Source organism: Pleurodeles waltl, chromosome 4_2 (genome assembly GCF_031143425.1).
Source record: "Pleurodeles waltl isolate 20211129_DDA chromosome 4_2, aPleWal1.hap1.20221129, whole genome shotgun sequence".
Classification (NCBI taxonomy): domain Eukaryota; kingdom Metazoa; phylum Chordata; class Amphibia; order Caudata; family Salamandridae; genus Pleurodeles; species Pleurodeles waltl.
Window position 1 is genome coordinate 504,601,772 of NC_090443.1, and position 24,430 is coordinate 504,626,201.

General features: G+C 43.9%; 1 protein-coding gene across 4 annotated transcripts in view; it reads right to left on the minus strand.

Moving 5' to 3' along the window:
- SUCO (SUN domain containing ossification factor) overlaps positions 1 to 24,430 on the minus strand; it is a 481,248-nt gene that overhangs the window by 220,239 nt on the left and 236,579 nt on the right. For all 4 annotated transcript variants that reach the window (XM_069231978.1, XM_069231976.1, XM_069231977.1 and 1 more), the window contains one exon: positions 759 to 824. In XM_069231978.1, coding sequence (XP_069088079.1) covers positions 759 to 824 — 66 coding nt within the window. The remainder of the gene's footprint in view (positions 1 to 758; positions 825 to 24,430) is intronic.

Consider the following 24,430-nt stretch of genomic DNA (forward strand, 5'->3'; position numbering starts at 1 on the left):
CCACTTGCAGTGTCACAGGATAGATGTTTCCTCGGGTTGCAGCACTGAAAAAGTATTGCATCACAGAATGAGTGCCACAAATATGGCCACTCCTCTTTTTGGCCACATAGAGCAACATCTGACTATCAAATTAAACTTTGTCATTCATGTTGGTCTCAGACCACACCGTAAAAACCATAGAGAAGTAAGTTCTACCCCATTTTTATAAGCCAAAATGAAGTGTCAGGAAAGATTGGAATTATGGCATGGTTAACTGTCTCTGTCAGAATAGCACCAAATGTAATTATTGCATGTTGTCAATGGACATCAGTTTCCTTGCTCACCAAAGATGAGGAAACTTCAAATAAATGTATGCTCACTAATTTACTATGACTATTAATCTTGCTTACTTTGTCATTTTTGATTGCTTTGTCTCCTAATGCTCTGAAGTGGCCAGGAGCCTGAATACCTTCACTACAAAAAGGCATGTAGAATGTCTCTCAAACAAGCAATCGTTATCTATATTTGAAATAGTATTTACATCACATAATTATTTTTCTAACAGTAAAGTCACGCTTCACACATTCATTCTGATGTACATCATAAATATAGTTAGGAAAAATATCAACAGTGGTCAGGAGAAGATTGTTTAGCTTGGCAAAGGGTGCAATTGGGGGTCAGGAAATAATGATACCCAATTGACCAGTTGTTTGTTAACTTTATTTTACACCAGATTTTAAATGAAGGGTATAAGCAGTAGGGGAACATCACACACTTACTTGTTGCAGATCCTAGAAGGTTCTTTGAAGCTTTATCTTCTCTTGTATTGTAATCCAAAGGATAATCTAATTAAAATTAGAAATGAAAACCTATAGTAGAATAATATGCAAGTGATTCCAAAGCTATACATGTAAAACAGCATACATATTTTCTTAATTTGGCTTTCTTGCATTAAGACCCAATTCATAAGAAAATAAAGCATCTGACTGAGTTCTCAAATATTAACATTAAGTTTGAAGAAGAAAATAAGTTACTTACCTGTAACTGTAGTTCTCCAGTATTGGAATCTTTCATAGATTCACATGCTTAAATCATTCCCCGTCGTCGAGATGGGAGTCCCGGTACAATTTTCACAAGTAATGTTAAAACATATTGAAGAGAAAAAGGCCCTAGGCCTCTTCAGTTTCATAGTCTATCAGAGTCATTTTGTGAAAAGGACCAAACCTGATCCTCCACCAATCAGGCGACAGCACCCTTCAGAACCTCCTGAGAGAAGCTCTAGCACCTCAGATTTTCCAAGCACAAGTGCTTATATTATATTGAATATATATATAAATAGAAAGAAAAAAGGTGAAGTGAGCTTCTCCGGGGAGGCGGGTGGGTCGCATGTGAATCTATGAAAGATTCCAATACTGGAGAACTACAGTTACAGGTAAGTAACTTATTTTCTTACTCCAGTATTGGAACTTTCACAGATTCACATGCTTGAATCAGAGTAGAAAGCAATAACTATGCACATTGTAAAATGACAACATCCTTAATAAACCAAATCTCTTAAACCACAAAACCTTCTTATCATCATGCAAAAATTGATGAAGTATATAAGTGTACTGACATATGTCTCTCTCTCTCTCTCTATATATATATATATATATATATAATCTATCTACTTATCCCTAATATATATATGGAAAATGTCACTTACCCAGTGTACATCTGTTCGTGGCATTAGTCGCTGCAGATTCACATGCTGTGCACATCCCGCCATCTGGTGTTGGGCGCGGAGTGTTACAAGTTGTTTTTCTTCGAAGAAGTCTTTTCGAGTCACGAGACCGAGGGACTCCTCCCATTTGGACTCCATTGCGCATGGGCGTCGACTCCATCTTAGATTGTTTTCCCCGCAGAGGGTGAGGTAGGAGTTGTGTATGCTAGTAATAGTGCCCATGCAATGGAGTGAATACGTATGTACATAATGAAGTTTAAAGTAATATATTTACAAATTTACAAATGTTCAAGATCAACTTCTAAACGACTACAGGCTCCCGGGGAGGCGGGTGGGCGCATGTGAATCTGCAGCGACTAATGCCACGAACAGATGTACACTGGGTAAGTGACATTTTCCGTTCAATGGCATGTGTAGCTGCAGATACACATGCTGTGCATAGACTAGTAAGCAGTTATCTCCCCAAAAGTGGTGGTTTAGCCTGTAGGAGTTGAAGTTGTTTGAAATAATGTTCGTAGTACAGCTTGACCTACTGTGGCCTGTTCTGCAGTTAACACATCTACACAGTAGTGTTTGGTAAATGTATGAGGCGTAGACCATGTTGCTGCCTTACATATTTTGTTCATTGGAATATTTCCTAGAAAGGCCATGGTAGCACCTTTCTTTCTGGTTGAGTGTGCCTTTGGTGTAATAGGCAGCTCTCTCTTTGCTTTAAGATAGCAGGTTTGAATACACTTAACTATCCATCTAGCAATGCCTTGTTTCGAAATTGGATTCCCTGTATGAGGTTTTTGGAAAGCAATAAATAGTTGTTTTGTTTTTCGAATTAGTTTTGTCCTGTCAATGTAGTACATTAGCGCTCTTTTGATGTCTAATGTATGCAGTGCTCTTTCAGCTACAGAATCTGGCTGTGGGAAGAACACTGGTAAATCTACCGTTTGATTCAAGTGGAACGGTGAGATCACTTTTGGTAAAAAAAAATTGGATTTGTCCGTAGAACTACTTTATGCTTGTGTATTTGAATAGATGGCTCTTGTATGGTAAATGCTTGAATTTCACTCACTCTTCTTAGAGATGTGATGGCAATTAAAATGCAACTTTCCATGTTAAGTATTGCATTTCACAAGAGTGCATGGGCTCAAAAGGTGGACCCATGAGTCGTGTTAAGACAATGTTGAGGTTCCATGAAGGAACTGGTGGTGTCCTTGGTGATATAATCCTCTTTAGGCCTTCCATAAATGCTTTTATGACTGGTATCCTAAATAATGAAGTTGAGTGCGTAATTTGCAGGTAAGCTGAAATTGCGGTAAGATGGATCTTTATTGAAGAGAAAGCTAGCTTTGACTTTTGCAATTGTAGTAAGTATCCTACTATATCTTTGGCAGATGCGTGTAAGGGTTGAATTTGATTATTATGGCAGTAATAAACAAATCTTTTCCACTTATTTGCATAGCAGTGTCTAGTGGTAGGTTTCCTAGCTTGTCTTATGACCTCCATACATTCTTGTGTGAGGTGTAAGTGTCCGAATTCTAGGATTTCAGGAGCCAAATTGCTAGATTCAGCGATGCTGGATTTGGATGTCTGATCTGTTTGTGTTGTGTTAACAGATCTGGTCTGTTTGGTAGTTTGACATGAGGTACTACTGAGAGGTCTAGTAGTGTTGTGTATCAAGGTTGTCTTGCCCATGTCGGTGCTATTAGTATGAGTTTGAGTTTGTTTTGACTCAATTTGTTTACTAGATATGGAAGGAGTGGGAGAGGGGGGAAAAGCGTAAGCAAATATCCCTGACCAGCTCATCCAGAACGCATTGCCCGGAGACTGATCTTGTGGGTACCTGGATGCGAAGTTTTGGCATTTTGAGTTTTCTTTTGTTGCAAATAGATCTATTTGTGGTGTTCCCCAAATTTGGAAGTAAGTGTTTAGTATTTGGGGTGAATCTCCCATTCGTGGATCTGTTGGTGATCCCGAGAGAGATTGTCTGCTAACTGGTTCTGAATTCCTGGAATAAATTGTGCTATTAGGCGAATGTGGTTGTGAATCGCCCAATGCCATATTTTCTGAGTTAGGAGACACAACTGTGTCGAGTGTGTCCCTCCATGTTTGTTTAGGTAATACATTGTTGTCATGTTGTCTGTTTTGACAAGAATGTGTTTGTGGCTTATTATGGGTTGAAATGCTTTGAGCGCTAGAAATACCGCTAACAGTTCTAAGTGATTTATGTGAAACTGTTTTTGCTGTATGTCCCATTGTCCTTGGATGTTGTGTTGATTGAGGTGTGCTCCCCACCCTATCATGGAAGCATCTGTTGTTATTACGTATTGTGGCACTGGGTCTTGGAAAGGCCGCCCTTGGTTTAAATTTATACTGTTCCACCATTGTAGCGAGATGTATGTTTGGCGGTCTATCAACACCAGATCTAGAAGCTGACCCTGTGCTTGTGACCATTGTGATGCTAGGCACTGTTGTAAGAGCCGCATGTGCAACCTTGCGTTTGGGACAATGGCTATGCATGAAGACATCATGCCTAGTAGTTTCATCACCAGTTTGACTTGTATCTTTTGTTTTGGATACATGGTCTGTATTACATTGTGAAATGTGTGAACTCTTTGTGGACTTGGAGTGGCAATCCCTTTTGCTGTGTTGATTGTCGCTCCTAAGTATTGCTGTGTTTGACACGGCAGAAGGTGTGACTTTGTGTAGTTGATTGAGAAACCTAGTTTGTGGAGGATTTCTATGACATATTTTGTGTGTTGTGAACACCGTCTTAGCGTGTTGGTTTTGATTAACCAATCGTCTAGGTACAGGAACACATGTATTTGCTGCCTTCTGATATGTGCAGCTACTACTGCTAGGCATTTTGTAAAAACTCTTGGTGCAGTTGTTATTCCGAATGGCAACACTTTGAATTGGTAATGTATCCCTTGGAATACAAACCTTAGGTACTTTCTGTGTGAAGGATGTATTGGTATATGGTAATATGCATCCTTTAGGTCTAGCGTTGTCATGTAGTCTTGTTGTTTGAGCAGTGGGATTACATCTTGTAATGTAACCATGTGAAAGTGATCTGATTTGATGTAGGTATTTAATGTTCTGAGATCTAGTATAGGTCTCAGACTGTTGTCTTTTTTGGGTATCAGAAAGTACAGGGAGTAAACTCCTGTGTTTATTTGTTGTTTTGGTACTAATTCTATTGCTTTTTTCTGTAGCAATGCCTGAACTTCTAGTCCTAGAAGATCTATATGTTGTTTTGACATATTGTGTGTTTTCGGTGGGACTTTTGGAGGGAATTTGAGAAATTCTATGCAATAACCATGCTGGATAATTGCTAAGACCCAAGTGTCTGTTGTTATTTCCTCCCAATGTTTGTAAAACTTGGTTAGTCTCCCCCCCACAGGTGTTATGTGTTGGGGATTTGTGACCTTGAAGTCACTGTTTGTTTGGAGGAGTTTTGGGACTTTGGAACTTTCCTCTATTCCTTTGAAATTGTCCCCCTCTATATTGTCCCCGAAAACTACTGGCTCTGGTAAGTGGGCTTTGTTTGTGAGGTTGTGGCTTCTGTGGTTTGCCCTCGAAACCCCCCTCGAAATTGTGTCTTTCGAAATGTGCCTCTGCTCTGTGGGGAGTAGAGTGCACCCATGGCTTTGGCCGTGTCAGTGTCTTTCTTAAGTTTTTCGATCGCAGTGTCCACCTCCGGCCCAAACAACTGCTGTCCGTTGAATGGCATATTCAGCACAGCTTGCTGTATCTCTGGTTTAAATCCTGATGTACGCAGCCATGCATGTCTCCTTATTGTTACTGCTGTGTTGACAGTTCTAGCAGCTGTGTCTGCAGCATCCATTGCTGACCGTATCTGATTATTGGAGATACTCTGTCCTTCTTCTACTACTTGCTGCGCTTTCTTTTGGAACTCTTTGGGTAAATGTTCAATAAAGTGTTGCATCTCATCCCAATGGGCCCTATCATATCTGGCTAACAAAGCTTGCGAATTTTCAATACGCCACTGGTTTGCTGCCTGTGCCGCCATCCTTTTGCCTGCAGCATCGAATTTTCGACTCTCTTTATCTGGAGGTGGTGCATCTCCTGAAGTATGAGAGTTGGCTCTTTTGCGCGCTGCTCCCACTACAACAGAGTCTGGTGTTAGCTGTTGTGTAATGTACAGTGGGTCTGTTGGTGGCGGTTTATATTTTTTATCTACTCTTGGAGTAATGGCTCTCCCTTTAACAGGCTCCTCAAACACTTGTTTGGAGTGTTTTAGCATTCTGGGTAGCATAGGAAGACTCTGATATTGGCTGTGTGTGGACGACAGAGTATTAAAAAGAAAGTCGTCTTCAATGGGCTCTGAATGAAGGCTGACATTATGAAATGCCGCTGCTCTTGACACCACCTGTGCGTAAGCCTGTACTATCCTCTGGTGGCGATGGTCTAGCTGGATAGCATTCCAGACTATTATCTGACACGGGTGCGTCATAAAGGTCCCATGCGTCAGGGTCATCTTGACTCATTCCTGTATGAGTTGGGGATTGCATCATTGGTGGAGTGGCTACCGGTGATGGTTGCGGAGAGTGATGTGGGGATGGTGGCGGTGTTACTTGTTTAGCCACCTTTGCGTGTGGCTGTTTGTCCTTGTCTTGGAAGGCAAGCTTGCGTTTCATTTTGACTGGAGGAAGAGTGCTGATCTTCCCTGTATCTTTTTGAATAAAGAGCCGTCTTTGTGTGTGATCTGGCTCTATTGTCTCTAATTCCTGTCCAAATCTATGTGTCTTCATTTGTGTGGACAGTCCTTGTTCCTCAGTGTAGGAACTTGTTTTCGGTTCCGAGGCCGGCTGTTTCGGTACCGAAACCTTTTCGGCTGCTTTTTTCAGCTCCGATGAAACCTTCTTTACTTTCGGCGTCGTGCTCTCTCGGTGCGACCCGTTTCGGTGCCGAATCTTATCTGAGCCACTTATCTCGGGTCCGAGATTGCTGTGTGCCGGTATCTCGACCGGAGTCGGATGACTTCGACCCCAGCTCGCCCTTTTTCGGTGCCGATGAACGGTCACCTATTTTTCGGGTTAAGCCATGGCCTGTTGGCAGTGGCGTCCCCTGGGCTTTAGCGGTCTTCTCGTGAGTTCTTTGTTTTGACGTCTTACTCACGGTTTTCGGCGTTTCCTCGAGATCGTTCTCCTCAGAGTCCGAATCCTGGGTGGAGAATGTTTCTTCCTCCTCCTCAAAACGCCCTTGTTCTGTCGGCGCCATTTGCAGTCTTCTTGCTCTTCGGTCCCTGAGTGTCTTCCTGGACCGAAACGCTCGACAGGCCTCACAAGTATCCTCCTTGTGTTCTGGTGACAAACACAAGTTACAGACCAAATGTTGATCTGTATAAGGATACTTGTTATGGCATTTTGGACAGAAGCGGAATGGGGTCCGTTCCATCAGCCTTGAAGAGACACGTGGCCGGGCCGACGAGGCCCCGACGGGGATCGAAAAAAAACCCGAAGGGCCACCGGAGCTCTTCTTAATTCGGTGTCGATCTGTTGTAACTAACCCGATACCGAACGCAAACAATACCGACGATTTTTCCGAGATTCTAACTAACTTTCCGACCCGAAACACGGAGGGAAAAGGAACACGTCCGAACCCGATGGCGGAAAAAAAACAATCTAAGATGGAGTCGACGCCCATGCGCAATGGAGTCCAAATGGGAGGAGTCCCTCGGTCTTGTGACTCGAAAAGACTTCTTCGAAGAAAAACAACTTGTAACACTCCGAGCCCAACACCAGATGGCGGGATGTGCACAGCATGTGTATCTGCAGCTACACATGCCATCGAACATAGAGATATACCTGTGAAGATACATGATGAAATTTGAAGAACAAAACAGTAATAGAAAATCATAAGACACTACTGTAACATGATCAATGTCTGAAAACCCGCTTACTTATGGGATTATGATAGCGTTCTCTTATCTTTACATGCATTTCTGTTTTTTTTTTTTTTGTTGTTTTTTTTTTTACACAATGTGCATACCTGTTCTAGGATGGAGGGATGTAGGAGAAATGGCTCACCTTCACCTGAAGAGATCCCTGCGAACCGCCTGGCCCACTGCTACCTCTCTGTGCGAGAGGGACTCCAAGCAATAGTGCTTAGTGAAGGTATGACAGCTCTTCCATGTTGCTGCCCTACATATGTCTTGTAGTGGCACTCCGGCAAACAGTGCCGCTGACGATGAGACTTTTCTCGTTGAGTAAGCATGCACAGATGACTGCAAAGGTTTGCCCGCTGCCTGATGGCAGAAGCGAATAGCAGAGGCGATCCATCTAGAAATACTCTGCTTGGATAGCGGGTACCCCTTCCTAGGAGCACTGTACGCCACAAATAGCTGATTAGAGCGCCGAAAATATTTAGTCCTGTCCAAATAAAATTGAACGCATCTTTTCACGTCTAAAGAGTGTAATGCCCTCTCTGCCGGAGTAGATGGATGAGGGAAAAAAGACTTGAAGACCAAAGGTTTGTTCATGTGAAAGTCTGACGGAAGCTTTGGAATAAAATGCGGGTTAGTGCGCATTAGTAGTCTATCTTGTTTAAGCTGCAGGAATGGCTCTTGGATGGACAGCGCTTGCACCTCACTGACCCACCTAGCTGATGTAAGAGCTATCAATAAGGCAACCTTCCACGACAAGTATTTGAGGGAAGCACAGTGGATCGGTTCAAATGGATGCTTCATCAGTTGTGCCAAAACAATATTCAAATTCCACGAAGGAGGTGGTGGTGGTCTGAAAGGAGGGTAAACCCTGAAAAGCCCCTTTAGAAATCTCTTAATCAGCCGAGAAGAGAAGAGCAAGGGTGTGTCATTTGAACGTCTGTATGCAGCTATGGCTGCTACATGAACTTTAATGGACGAGTGTGCTAGGCCAGATCGAGCTAACTGTAAGAGATACGGCAATATTTCTTCTGGTCGTGAGAGTAGAGAGTCGATTTGACGCTGATGACACCAGGCACAGAATCTTTTCCATTTACACCGATACGTCTTGTTAGTGCTATCCGCTCTGGCCTTTGACAAAATATCCCTGCAGTCCTGCGGGATGTTCAAATGCGCAAATTCTCTGTGGTGAGGAGCCATGCTGATAACCGCATTGACTGCGGATCGGGGTGCCGAACGTGGCCGTTGTTCATTGTTAGTAAATGAGGTAACGGCTCCAGTGGAATATGAGGTTTGACTGACAGAATGAGGAGCTCCGTGAACCAATGTTGGCGCTGCCAGTACGGGGCTATCAGTATGAGAGTGCACAGTTCTGTTTTCATCTTCGTGAGGACCCTTGGGATCAACGGAATGGGAGGAAAGGCGTAAGCAAAGATGTCTGACCAGACTATCGAAAACGCATTCCCCCAAGGTCCCTTTTGGTGATGCCAACTTGCGAAGAACTGGCATTTGGCGTTGTCCTTCTTCGCAAACAGATCCACTGTTGGTGTTCCCCACTGGGAAAAAATCTGGGTCAGTACTGTCTGGTCTAGTTCCCACTCGTGGCAGTCCGATTTCTGCCTGCTGAGTGCATCTGCTGCCTCGTTGTTTATTCCCGGCAAGTGTACCGCCGATAGTGTGATGCCTTGCTGCGAGGCCCAGTTCCAGATCGCTTGGGCTTCCCTGGAGAGGGTGAGAGATCTTGTACCTCCTTGTTTGTTGAGATAGTGCATCGTAATGGTGTTGTCCGTTCTTATCACCACTCGCGATCCAGAGATTCTTGGGAGAAACGCTTGTAAGGCGAGGTGCACTGCCCTGAGTTCTAGCCAATTGATATGCATTGATGCCAGATGGGTTGGCCATTTACCACTTATTTTCAGGTCCTGTAATACTGCGCCCCAACCTTCCAGTGAGGCATCTGTTGTTATGGTCCACGGGGCTGGCTGTTGAAGAAACGAGAGACCGATTGACAGATGATGCTTTTGAGACCACCATTTGAGAGTTTTCATCATTATCGGAGTTATTTGTATCCGGTCTTCGAAAGTGCCTGATATTTGGAGCCATTGACGGTTTAGCTGCTCCTGCAAGGGGCGCATCTTTAGCCGACACAGAGGGATCAGAGGTATGCATGAAGACATCATGCCCAATAGTGATTTGAAGAGACGGACTGTAACCTTTCGTCTTCTGTGTATGAAACTCCCTAGGGTTAGTAATCTTTGTTGTCTCTCTAACGTGGGACATGCCATGCCGGATTCCGTGTTCAGTTTTGCTCCCAGAAAAGTAATACTGCGTACTGGTAGAGGGTTGGACTTCTCCCAGTTGATTGTGAATCCGAGATTGGTCAGTAAGGAAACGCACTTTCTTGTTGACTTGTGTGCTCCTGCGTAAGTCTTTGCCTTTATTAACCAGTTGTCTAAGTATGGAAAGACCTGGTGCTTTCTTCTCCTGAGAGAGGCTGCGACTGGTGCTAGGCATTAGGTAAATATTCTTGGGGCTGATTTGAGCCCGAAGGGAAGGACGCAATATTGATAATGGCTCCCGGCTACGGTGAATCTCAAATACTTTCTGTGGGCAGGGTGGATGGGTATGTGGAAGTATGCGTCTTTGAGGTCTAGTGATGAGATAAAATCTCTTTGATTGAGACACAGAAGGACGTCTTGCAGGCTGATCATTCGAAACGATTGCTTTTTTAGGTATACATTTAGTTGCCTTAAATCGAGGATCGGCCTCCAATCCTTCCACTTTTTTCGAATGATAAAGAACCTGGAATAAAATCCTGTTCCTCGTTGAGCCCGAGGCACCTTCTCTATAGCTCCCTTGAGAAGCAGCTTGTCGACTTCTTCTTGAGTTGCTGAGGATATCTTGAAGGAGTCCTGCGGGGAGGGTTGGAGGGAGGTATCTGGATAAATTCTAAAGTATGGCCCCGTTCCACTAATTGTAGGACCCACTTGTCTGACGTAATGGTTTGCCATTGACTGAGGAATAAGGAAATTCTCCCGCCCAGGGTGACAGGAGGAGGACTGAGCGTAGCCGGCGCCTCGAAAACATCAGGTTCTACGAGCTGAATCTTTGGCCGGGCGGGTTGAACGTCCACGGCCTGCCGGTCTACTATAGGCTGGTTGAGTCGGTTGCCTTTGGGAGTAGTATGGACGATATTGTTGTGAAGATAATGGATAGGAAGAATATCTCTGTTGTTGATATCCCCCTCTCTTAGAGGGTTGGCCACGCCCCCTAGGACGAAAGGACGACCTTCGATATTGCAGGGTCCCTAATGACCTTGCCGTGTCCGTGTCTGTTTTGATTGACTGTAGGGCTTCGTCCACATGTTTCCCAAATAGCGCTTGGCCATCAAAGGGTAAGTCTAGGATTTTATTCTGGACTTCTGGGCGAAATGAGGTGGCTTTAAGCCAGCCCTGTCTGTTGTATCGAGACAAAATAGCCAAGGAGTTGGCAGCTCTAAGCACTAGGCTGGCCATAGATGAAAATCTTTTCCCTATGTTATCTAGCCGCCTACCCTCCTTATCTGGGGGTGCGGAAATCGGAGCAGAAGGATTTTTTGATCTTCTTTGAGCCGCCTGAGCTATTACTGAATCTGGAGGAGGATGTCCTATCAAGCATGTTGGTGCATCATCAGAAGCTTTGTATTTCTTATCCAGACGTGGCAAAACTGCTGTGACTGTTGCCGGATTATTCATGACTTTAAGGCCCTCTTCCCACAGGTAGTTCACCATCGGGATAGAGCGCACAGAATTTTGAAAGGGCTCTTTAAAATCATATAGGAAACAATCTGTTTGCTTCGTAGGTAGCGGTAAAGAAAAACGCTTGGCTGCCCTCTCTAGGAGATTGTGAAAACCTCCAATGTCTTCAGGTGGGGACTCCACCTTCGAATGTGATGGAGAAGATGGAGCAGGAATAATGTACTCGTCCCACTCTGAATGAGTGTCTATGAGCTCTCCTTCTTTCTGATCTCCTTCTGAGATGTCAGTGTCTTGGGGAATTGTCATGTCCGGAGTGCCCACATCTGTGAGATGCTAAGACGTTGGTCTTTGATGTGGAGTAGAAACACCAGAAATAGGCGATGGAGGAGGCTGTTCTCCTTGTGGAGGAAACTTTCTGTTGTAATCCACTAACATCGCTCTAAGGCCAGTAAGCAGGTCGGAAGGAATATACACTCCCTGCTGATGCTCAAAGTAAGCCTGGGGATCATAAGCTTCCTCATATTCCTCCTCTTCCTGGTATTTTACATTCAATTCAGAGGGGCTGTGGGCTGTTCCAAAAGGCCCATCTTCATCTGAATCTTCATCTCCCTCCAAAAGATGTACTGGCACCAGGGAGGATACCTTACTAGGTGATGTGTGGGTTTGAGTTAACTTTTCTCCTCTTTTTTGATGTTTTTCCCTCGTAGACGGTTTCGTTGACGACGTGTAAATCGACTTTGTCATGGACGGTGCCGTCGATGCTGGACGCACCGTTATTTTAATAGCAGAAAGCTTCGCCGACGAGTCTACCGTGATGTCGTCGTTGCAGTTCTCGTCGACGGTGGTGTACTTGTTCTCGTCGACGATGTCACCGACGAAGCCGTTGACGATGGAAATCCTGAAGTAGCTGTTGTCGTCGGCAATGCGCCCACCGACGGTGCCGTCGACGGGGAATCCGTCGACGAGGCCTTTTTTCCAGTCACAGAGGATGGCTTTTTGAAAGGCACAGATGGTGGAACAGATGAAGATTTCCTGTGCCTCTCAGAACTGGAAGAATGTCTTTTCCCCTCTTTACTTGAGAGTTTAGTTGGGGAAGAAGATGGGCTGCGACCCTTATAAGACCCTGAAGCAGTCTTTTTGAGGGCTTTCCTTGAGATTTGTGAGGGAGATCTAGAGGTGATCTTGCCCTTTTAGCTGATCTCTTGGATGTTGATGATTCCTCACTCTCAGAACCAGAAACTGGATCCTTCCTATGCTTTAGTTTCTGCAGCCATATTAAAAATCTGCCTTCTCTATCTTTTAAGGTCTTAGAAGAAAACGTACGGCAAATCTTACAGTCCTTGGCTGAATGATCTGGGTACAGGCAGTAAATGCAGTCTTGATGAGGGTCTTCAGAATGAAGTCTTTTCTTCCTACAAGTCTTGCAGTCTCTAAAGAGACTTTTCTTTTCCTTGTCAGACATAGTTGAAAAATAGCTGACAAATCCAAATAAATGAGTTTCTCTGAGAGAAAAAGAGCTGAATAAAGGTGTGAAGACAGAGCAGAGCTCTGAGGAGACTCCCTAGCACAACGTGCGGTAGAAAATCTGTGGTGCTAGAGCTTCTCTCAGGAGGTTCTGAAGGGTGCTGTCGCCTGATTGGTGGAGGATCAGGTTTGGTCCTTTTTACAAAATGACTCTGATAGACTATGAAATTGAAGAGGCCTAGGGCCTTTTTCTCTTCAATATGTTTTAACATTACTTGTGAAAATTGTACCGGGACTCCCATCTCGACGACGGGGAATGATTCAAGCATGTGAATCTATGAAAGTTCCAATACTGGAGTAACACCACAGACAGAATAACTGATGAGTTCTCCACTAGACTGAGCCACACTAACATTTAGGGCTGGGAAGGGTAACAATCTTGCTTTAGACATAGGTCATGTACATCCAGAAGTAAAATACACTTGCTCAAAGATAAAAATGTCTACAAATCTACATTATACTTCACACCACCTACAGCAAATATTCCCAGCCGCTTCCACCAGATGCTGTAGATGTAATCATCCTCGAGGAGATTGGGGCCCAAATGGTCTTTCTCTGCCCAGGACTGTTTAACTTTTGGATTAAGATTGTTGGCTTTATGAGTGACCAATTGCAGGTCCATATCAAACCTGACGTACGGAGGGAGCCCTCTTGGGAATTGCCCCGGTGTATTGTCAACTGTAACACCACCAATGGAAACACCAACACCGTTTCCCTGCTCGATAGCCTTGCCACAATAGGACTAAAGCAATTGGTCATCTCGCCAACACACAGCGCTGGATACATAGTCAACGCCATCTTTTCCAACAGCAACAACAACACCGTCAAAAACACCCCCTTGCTTCACTGGACTGATCACTATGCATCCATTTCACCATTAACTGATTGACCATCCACCTCCGCACAGTGCAAGCCCCAAGCAGAAAATGGAACCAGATCAGTGAGGAACAACTCACCAACACCCTTCGCACATCTTCCCCATCCCTCACCGGAGACGCTAACATCTCAGCACAGAACTTTCACCAATGGATCTACGAATGTACCAAAACCCCGGCACCTCTCCGCAAGACCTCAGCCAAACACCACCTCAAGAAGGTCAGCTGGTCCTCCCCCACACTCCAGGCGCACCTGCAAATAGCTAGAGAACAAATGGAGAAACGGCAAGTCCCCGGAAGTCTTCGAGGCCTTCAGAGCTGCCACCAAATCCCACCACCATCTCATCAGTCTCATCAGGAAAGCTGCCCTGCAGGACCATATCAGCGCCACCGACAACATGAAACAGCACTTCGTTGTGATTAAAGTGTTTGCCAATGCCCAATCGGATATAGCAAACATCCCCCCATTTCAAGACCTCTGCCTCCGCACAGACTAGCCACCTTCTTCGACCAGCAAATCAAAGACCTATGCGAGAGGGGTCCTCGCCACATTTTCAACAAAGCCAACAATTCCATCGCACCCGAGCTCCGCCACACCCTCAACATCTCCACAGATATAGTCACCTTCCCAGAGGACTGGAAGCATGCCGAGATAAGCCCGTTCCTGAAGAAACCCACAGCTGACCCTCTGGACCTCAAGAAATACCGCCCCACCTCTCTTCTGCCTTTCCCAACCAAGGTAATCAAAAAGGCCATCAACACTCAGCTCCCCAAGCACACGGAGGACAACAATATCCTGGACATCTCCCAATCAGGTTTCATGAGCTACCACAGCACGGAGACCGTCCTCACCACCACCACAGATGACATCCACTCACTCCTCGACGGCAGCCATACAGCAGCCCTCATTCTACTGGCCCTATCGGCCACTTTCTACACAGTTTCACTTCTCACCATCTGCTCCAGGTTCCATGCAGCCAGCTTCCACAGAAAGACCCTAGAATGGATACATTCCTCCCTCTCTGGCAGAACCCAGAGAGTCAGACTCCCACCTTACCTGTCATAAGTCAGAACCTAGGAAAATCAGCTGTGGAGTTCCACAGGGCTCCTCCCTGAGCCCCACACTTTAACACTTACATGGCCCCGCTTGCATCCATTGTCAGGAACCATGGGTTAAAAAAAAGTCTCCTACGCCAATGACACCCAGCTGACAATGTTGCTGCCCGAAAATCCCACAACCGACAAGAAGAATTTCAACAATGCGATGGAAGCTTTTGTCTGACTGGATGAAGGAGAGCTGCCTCAAGCAAAACTCGGACAAGACCGAAATCCTCATCTTGGGACCCTCCCTATCAGCCTGGAACAACTCCTGGTGTACTTCCACCCTCGGCACCCCCGCCCCTACAGACCACACATGCAACATCAGCTTTATCCTGGACTCCTCACTCACCATGACTTGCCACATCAACTCAGTCGCACCCTACTGTTTTCACACACTCCGACTGCTCTGGAAGATCTACAAATGGATTCCAAAGGACTGCTGCAGAACCGTGACCCACAATCTGGTTACCAGCAGACTTGACTATGGCAACGCCCTCTACGACGGCACCACCCAGACAGCATATCCTCTGCCAGACTCATCCTGGACATTACCTGCTGCATCACCTAAAAGACCTCCACTGGCTTCCTATCGAGAAAAGGATTAACATCAAACTCCTCTACATGCATACAGGGCCCTCCACGACCTTGGACCCACCCACCTTAACCACTGCATCACCTTGTACTCCCCCACCAGACCTCTCCGCTCAACAAGCACTAGCCACCGTGCCTGCATATGGAAGACCCCAGCTGGTAGAATATCCAATGCCTTCCTCGCGGCAAAGAGCTGGAACACCCTGCCCCAGCACCTCAGGCAGTCACCATCTCTGCATCACTTCAGGAAGGACCTTAAAACTTGGCTCTTCAACTGAAGCTCAGAGGACAAACCCCTCAGCATCCAGAGACCATTATGGGTGATACGCTTTTATAAACACTGATTTTGATATGAACTGTGTCTACGAAAGCAACAATTCTTTTTCATTGGATCACTGGAACCCAAGTCTTTGATTTTGCAAAAATGGAAGTCATCGTGTCCTCCTACTTTTAAGTCTTGGGGTATTAAAATGGAGCAGGTTAGGAGGCTAGAGGAGGTATATGCTCAGAGAGTGGGAGCAGGGAAGAAAGCCAGAGCTAACTGACAAATTGATCAAGAGGGAGTGGTCGAATAAGATGATGCACTTTACAGTTGCGTAAAATTTCCTTCTTGTACAAATGAATGAAATGTTAAATATATACTTTCTTTTACGTTTTTTTCCTCGATATCTATTTAAATCTATGCATTTGTATACCGGATTATCTAATTAAAAAAAAAAAAAAAACTAAAATGCTTTCTTTCAGGGCTACAAACTACAGAACTCCTATAGGAAGTATAAAGAGCAGTATAAAAATAGGCAGCAGTTATTACTCTAGTGATAACCTAATAGACTCAATACATGGAATATTTTGGATGTCCTCAGCTAATGCTGCAGTGTGTCAGAGACAAGTAAAGGGACAATCATGAGGCAATTTATTGTTAAAATGAACAGAGACCTAAGCTCTAGTCAGTGACTTTTTTCTACAGACATGGAGTTAACAACATTTACACAAAGCTCTGTGCTAAAGACCCTTTATAAGGGACAGTTCCACATGATATGTTGGCCACTAGCAAAACTTACTTAAAATGGCAATTTCAGAAAGTGTCTATATACTCAAAAAAGGGGGGCCTGCAAGCCATGGTCTTAGTACATTTATATATCACATGCGGATTAGTGGTCTACTACATGTTCAGTTTCATTTCAGGCAACCTAAAAATACTCTTGTGTGCAGTCTGCCTCGTAGGCTTAGATTCTTGAGGTGTCCTGATGACAGTTCTTTAAGACGGTTGGGCTTAACACTGTCAATCTGAGGATCAGGTCATCTCTTCCTGGAAAGCACAGTCCCTCTACCTGCAAAGAGGACAGTCTTCATTCTTTGTGACAGGTGAAACAGCAAGGTGATTCTTAAAGGTTCTCAGACTAGGAAAAGAGAGGGGCAACCCTGCAGAGAGTTCAACTCTGTCTTCTGAATGCACAATGATGCACCAGCCTCATCAATGTTGAGATGAAAAAAATGAAGCAAGAGCTGGTTGAACGAGTCAGTTCCTATACTCTTCAGGTGGTTTAGGCAAGCTGAACCAACCAGGGGCTCCTCCAATATCGGAACATCTTATTGCACTGCTGCAAGCTCCATTCATTGTGTCCACAGAGAACAGTTTGAGTGGGCTGTTGAATCATTAGTAATGGCCTGTGCCTAATTAACAGGGGTAACAGGCACAATAGAGAAAACATGGTGTGGGATGGTGAGGATGAGAGTAATAGTAGAATTGGCAGGGAGAGGAGGTCAACGGTCACATTTTGCGCAGGCAAAGGAAAGAAATAAGATATTTACCTGTAACTAAGTACCTGCAGGTCTCCAGCATTGGCAAGTGTCCTAAATTAACAGGCTATAATCATTCTCCATTCATCAGTGTGAAGGACAGCAGTTTAAAATAGCAGTGTATGACTACTTTGCCCACTAGGCTGAAAACAATGCCACTTTAGTAGCACAACCACCTCCTTTGGAAAAGGCAAGAGATGATGGTGCACCTTTCCTAAGACTTTTCCATATGAAAAGATGTGAAAGATTAGTGAGCATCTGACTAGGGAGTTTGGTGGGCTATACGAGAATCTATGAGCACTTAGGAAACATATTCAAAGGAAAGTAACCAGTTTCTTCTACAGCTTTATACATTTTACTGATTCCCATGTTAGAATCACAATACCAAGACATATGGTACATGTCTGAACATCTCACGCTTCAGAAATATGACAATGCACTGCCTGCCTGCTCGTTCTCGCTCTGCCTCAGCATGGAGTTAATAGTGCTGAATGAATGTGTTATGATTCTTGCAGACAGCCACCCACCATATACCTGCAAATGATACCCACCAAAGGAGGGCTGGCGATGTAGCCACTGTCCTAGGTGGCACCAATATGAAAGTACCTGGAAGAGGCAATCTGTCTTTGCATTTTAAAAGGAAAGAGAGGCTGTGATCCACCTTGCGGTCTCCTGTTTGGAGAGAGAATGCCCTTAAAGGGGGCATCCAAAACAAGCATAATCTGGATGCGTTTTCTAAAGTTCAATGTCCTGTAAAAGTAACATTTGAGGCACCAGCAGACATCCAGAGAATGCAATGACGTCTGCTACATTGCAGGAATTCACCGTTAACGAGTACTGGAGGTGAAAATATACTGCCGTAATTGGAATAAAATTTATGTTGACTGATGGCATAATCCTGCCCATCAGGAACTGCAGGGAGACACCCCTATTTGTGAGTTTGTAACTTGCTGACCTTCCTCTTGGAATTTAGCATTAGAGGTGACATTTTCCAAGAACCAATTGATATCAGTACTGCATATTGCTTCAAAGAGACTTTTTCAAGAGCTGAACTAAAACTGGAGAGGGATAAATTTTAGGTATCTCCAAATGGCCATCCTTTTCCAAGAAATTGATGTGTAGGCCTGTATTCCCTTGTGACGATCAGCCTCTTGTAGCCATACCCTGCCAGCTGAATACCCAACCCTAGGTCAATTCATCTACAATCATTACAAATAGGCTTGCATGAGCATGGTCTATTGGCCAAAACGCGTAGCAAGGGAATTTTGAAGTCTCCCACCCACATAACCCCATTAGGGATGGAAGGGTCGCTCCCCTGTGGGCACATGACATTTTAGCCATTTTAGCCCCCCTTAGGGGAGCTGATTGTCCTATTTTTTTTTGCCCAATCTACCCCCAGGGGGGTCAGAAACCACTAGACACCAGGGATTTTTTTTTGTCAGTTCCACATAAGGGGAACTACCCCTTAGGCCATTTCAGAAACCACTAGGACCCAAGGATTTTTTTTTTTTTCTTTTATTTTTTTACAGATGGGGACCGACCCCTTAGGCAAGGGTCACTCTCCCAGGGGGCAATTTTATTTTAGGCCATTTCTGCCCACCTTGGGGGCAGATCAGCCTATTTTTCTTATGCCTATCTGCCCGGGGAGGGGGGGGGGGGGAGCAGGAACCACTGGACACCAGAGATTGGTGTGTGTGTGTGTGTGTGTTTTGTTTGGGGGGAATGTGGGGGCGCCCCCTTGCGCAAGGGTCGCTCCCCATAGGGGCATATTACTGTTGGCCATTTCTGCCCCCCCCCCCTGGGGGCCGATCAGCCTATTTTTGTAAGGCCCATCTGACCCAAAGGTGGGCCGAAAGCACACTGGAGACCAGGGAAGATTTCTTTTAAAAAATAGAGGATGGGGGTATGGCCATACCCCCCCATCCCAAATAAATGGGGACAAAGTTGTTCTGCCAACGGTGAGCAGATGAGGCAATTACCCCCGATCCACTCCTGGGAGGGGGGAGGGGGGAGAGGGGAGAGGGGCAGGGTTGGGGGGCAGGGCAGAAAGCCTACTAGATGCCAGCAAATTAAAAAAATGTTTACAAAAATAGTGGGGTGGTGGCTACCAACCAGTATGGGCTTGGTTATGTCCCCACCCCAACTGAAGCGGGTAACAGTCTTTCAGCTCTCCCCCAGCACACTAAAACCTCTTATCCCACGGCAAGCAAGAGGACATTTGATTATTTTGGGTTTTGGTTTTACTTTTTGGCTTTGAGAGCTTGTCTGACTCTCAAAATCGTCCCACTCTGAATGGTGATTAAAGCTTTCATGGAAGGTTTAAAACGCATCATTCCACCCAGGACACCTCCAGTCCCCTCTTGGAACTTAAATATAGTGCTTACACGACTTATGGGACCACCATTTGAACCCATGCACTCCTGCCAAATGCAATTCTCAACATGGAAGGTTGCCTTCCTAGTGGCAGTTACTTCTTTAGGAAAATTAAGTGAAATCCAAGTCTTCACTCTTGAAGAACCGTTCTTCCAAGTACACAAACAAAGTTGTACTAAGAACAAACCCAAAACTTCTTCCAAAGGTAGTTTCACCATTTCATATAAATCAAACAGTGGAGATGCCAGTCTTCTTCAGATTCAGTGGCAGAAAGAGCTCTACATACATTAGACATCAAAAGAGCTTTAATGTTACTCTATAGACAGAACTAAACCATTCAGAAAGACTAAACAACTATTTGAAGCCGTCAAAAACCTCATACAGGCAATCCCATATCAAAACAAGGTTTAGCTAGATGGATTGTAAGATGCATCCAAGCATGCTACATTAAAGCCAAAAGACAACTCTGTTACTCCTAAAGCACATTCTACAAGGAAAAAAGGTGCTACAATGGCTTTTTTAGGGAATATACCAATGGCTGAAATATGTAAAGCAGCCACTTGGTCAACACCACATACATTCACTAAACACTTCTGTGTAGATGTTATATCACGACAACAAGCCACAGTGGGCCAAGCAGTACTAAGAACATTATTTCAAACAACTTCAACTCCTACAGGCTGAAAAACGCTCATTTATGGGAGGACATCTAACAGTGGAGTCGATGCCCATGCGCAATGGAACCGAAGAGGAGGAGTCAATAGATCCCATGACTCTAAAACACTTCTCCAAAGAAAAACAACTTGTAACACTCCGAGCCCAACACTAGATGGCAAAATAATGCACAGCATGATCTGTGTCTCATCAGATTATTTCATGTGGCGTGGAGAAGAGCAGTCACCCTAGACCCAGAGAACCCACAGCAGGACACTGTGATTGAACGCAAATCTGTAATCTTTGTGGAGAAGTTCAAAAGGTTTTTACATATTGAAAAGATGGTATCAGATGCCTACATGGACACTGGGGGAAGCGTGTAGGTGTGTAGCGCATACGCTTGCTGCAGTCGCTTGCAGAGCAGGGGTGGCACTGCACAATATATTTAGAAGGCTGGACGGCTGTGCGCATAATTGTGTGCTACTGCACATAAACACAAATGGCAACGCAGGTGCCATCTTAAGACAAAGGGAAAGGCAGTGTGATAGGGTGAGATCTATTGCCTCTAAAATCTTGAACAAAATTATCGGCCATCTTAAGTCTTCAGGCAATGAAGTGTGAAAATCTATGCTCAATGCTCCAACGCTGCTAAACAAAGTTTTGAAGAGTGCAGTTCATTCAATTACATCACTGGGAAGTGTGTGTACTACCATCTCAAAAGGGAACATTTGTTGTTAACTATGGACAAACCATCACTGACTGACACCATCAGAGTTGCAAAGAGTATAGAGACATTGATTAGATCATCAAAAAAACCTAGAAGACACAAATGTTGAACAAATTATTCTGATAGGTGCCAAGGTTGAGAAAGGAAAATTGACCAGATAGATGTCTTCTATTCTCACCACAATTAAACCCACTCAGCAAAGATCGCTTTTTTAGACAATCAAATATTAGCTTTAGATGTGGGAATGAGAATCCCTCACATCTGAGAGGAGGGAGAGTTTAGCCAGCCAAAAATATTCAGCATAGACTTTGTGCCAAAGTTGGTCACTTTGCTAATGTGTGTCAAAGTGAGAAATGTAAGAGCACCAACATCACAGCTCTCTATGACGAGTAAGAAAATAAGGTTGATGACTTGGTGTGTTAACTTCAAAACATGGTCTTCATTGTAGAAGATGGTAATGTGAAGACTGGGCATTGAGAACAAAGCGGTGATCCTTATGTACATTTAAAAGTTGGTGAAAAACGTATGTCTGCTAGTAGACTCAGGAGCTAGGATCACAATGGTCACCCAGGAAATTTATTAATATAATTAGGATGATCGAAAATGATCACCAGCCAGATCACAGGTCTCTTACGAAGGGAGGAAGAGTGACATTCATGGATTCTTCAAAGATATTCGGATGTTTAAAGGGAGACACATTTATGAGAAAATATAAGTGGCTGTCAAAGTGTTGAACATATTGGGAGGCTTTCATCAAGGTTTGTTTGGTATGGGTTTGCATCTAGGCACAGCTGAACAAGTAACAATGATAAGAGACACCAGTGATATTGAAGATTTGATAAATGTTTTTCCCTAGGTATTCTCAGGTGAACTTGGGAAATTAAAGAGTTTTAAACAAAAAATTAAAACAAGGGAGACTGCCATGCCAATTTAGCACAAGTTGAGACAGGGATCTTTCAGTGTAAGAGATGAGTTGGAAAAAGAACTGGAAGGTTTACGCTGCAAAGGCATTATAGAAGCAACTGAAACCTTGTTGTGGCCTCCTCTTCTAGAAGTATCTAAAAAAAAAAAGGGGGAGAGATGAGCGGGTGTGCTGGCCTTAGGGCTATCAATAGAGAGACTTAGGTAGACTTACATCCACTCCCTAATATTAGTGAAATGTTGTCAACTATTTCTAGGGCAAAATAGTTTGATTTAGCAACTGTGTATCATTAGGTAGAAGTGGCACCAGAATCACAACATTGAACAGCATTTGTGCCTCTATCAGGGACTTATCAATACCGTCGACTGCCGTTTGGACTTGCTTCCGCATGTCAGAGAATCATTTTCAACCTACTCAAAGGTATTAACAATGTCTCCATTTTCCAAGGTGCTGTACTAATACATGTGCAGGAACGTTGTGAACATGACTACCTTCTCAGACAAGCGCTCAAGGTTTCTGATGAAGCTGGTGTGGTTCATAAAGGAGAAAAATTTCAATTTTTGAAATCATCAGTCGAATATCTGGGACATGTCATCTTGTGTGAAGGTGTTCATACCAAACTAGGGTTGGTAGAGGCTATATTGGATGGACCTCCTTCTAGAGATTACATAAAAGTAAAGTCCTTTGTTGAGTTTTACTCACAATCTACCCCAGATTTTGCACTTAGGGTCAGACCAATTTCCAATTCTTGGAAGTCCAGAACTGCATTCCCTTGGGATTCTGAATGCATGGCTGTGTTTTCACATGATCTATGTCAACTCTCCAATGCTAATGTTTTGAAACCGTATGGTCACAATCTTGAGTGTTATTTAACAGATGATGCAAGCAAATTGTGTGTTGGGGATGTCTTGACGCAGAAGTATAGTCATCAGGAACACACAATTGGTTTTACTTCTCGAGTTCTCAGAGATACAGAGATTCATCATTCTGTTATCAAAAAAGAGCTCTTAGCCTGTTGGTGGGTCACTGGCTTTAGAAGCTATCTATAGGCAGACATTTAACTTTACAAACTGATCACAAGCCTTTAGTCCCTATCCATAATGGCATCAATGTCAAGAGCAGCACTCCAAGAATTGCAAGGTTTGCAGCCAGGTTGCTTCAGTTTAATTTTGAAGTGGTTCGCATATCTGGAGGTAAGAATGTGAGAGCTGATTATCTACATACCCTGTCAAAGAAAATGTTGTGGAGGATGATAATCATGAAGATGTGTGTTGTTCAACTGCAGCAGCTAATGAGGTAGAAAATGCTAGTCCATTCTCGGAAATGGACTGTAAGAATGCCTCAACAAATGACAAGGGGTTGAATGCTGTGATGAAGTTTGTAAGGAAACTTGACCTTGACAAAAGTAATAGGATGCAAATATTCAGCCATTTTGTTTAAAATCTCAGAAGAGTTGACTATAGAAGATGGTATCCTTATGAGGGCTGATAAATGAGTACCTCCAATGAACCTAAAGCACTCAATACTTAAAAAGAAGTCCACAAAGGATATTTAGATGCCACCTTAAATAAAAAACAGAGGGTACACGCATCATAACAGTTACCACAGATGGACTGTGAAATTGATCAACTGGTTAAAGATTGTCCAGTATGTGCCACTTGTGAGAAGTGACTTAAAACATTCACACCACCATCGTTGCCGATGGAATGTCCTCCAGGCCATGGAAGAAATTGGGAATTGATCTGGTAGGGCAGTTGTGCTATGTGTGTGTTCTTATGAATTAGTAATCAAAACGGCCTTATATCGAATATGTAAGTGAACCCAATTACAAATCTGTGGTGTTTCTTTCTAAAAGATATTTCCATGTTTGAAGGTTTTCCTGAAGCACTGATTTCTATAATGGGATACAATTTGTTTCGGTTGAAGAGGAACATTTTTTTTAAAGAAAGTTCCATTAAACATTTGAAAAGTTCACTATAACAACCCCAGACAAATGGTCTTGTGGAACGCTTTAACCGTGTGTTAGGCGAATGTATTAGGTAGGGGTTGGCAAATAAGTATATTATCAATTCTTCAGTTCAAACAATGTTGTGGTATTATAGAACCACTCCTCATTCAACATCTGGGGTGTCCAAAGGCAGGAAACCTGCAATGTAATTTAGACGTACTTGGATGTCCAAACTACTAAAAGACCAGCCATTCCATCAGGGTTGTGATGATATAATTCAATCCAATGTTAAAAAAAGTTCAATAAAACTAAAAAGTTTATTATGATGTAACAAAAGTGTAAAATGCATTCCAATTGCAGTAGGTGATTGGGTATGCATTAAAACACCAGGTTTTGTCAGGAAAGGTGATGTGTAGTAAGTATTCAGATGTTGTAGTAGTAGACAAATTGTGTGTTAACACTACAAGAGTGAAATTGGTGGAATACTGCAAAGGTGTCTAGAATCCCAGAGGAAGCAAAAGAAAAGCATTTCGTTACAGAACAATGTGATGCCAGGAAATGAAAGCAGACTGCTCAC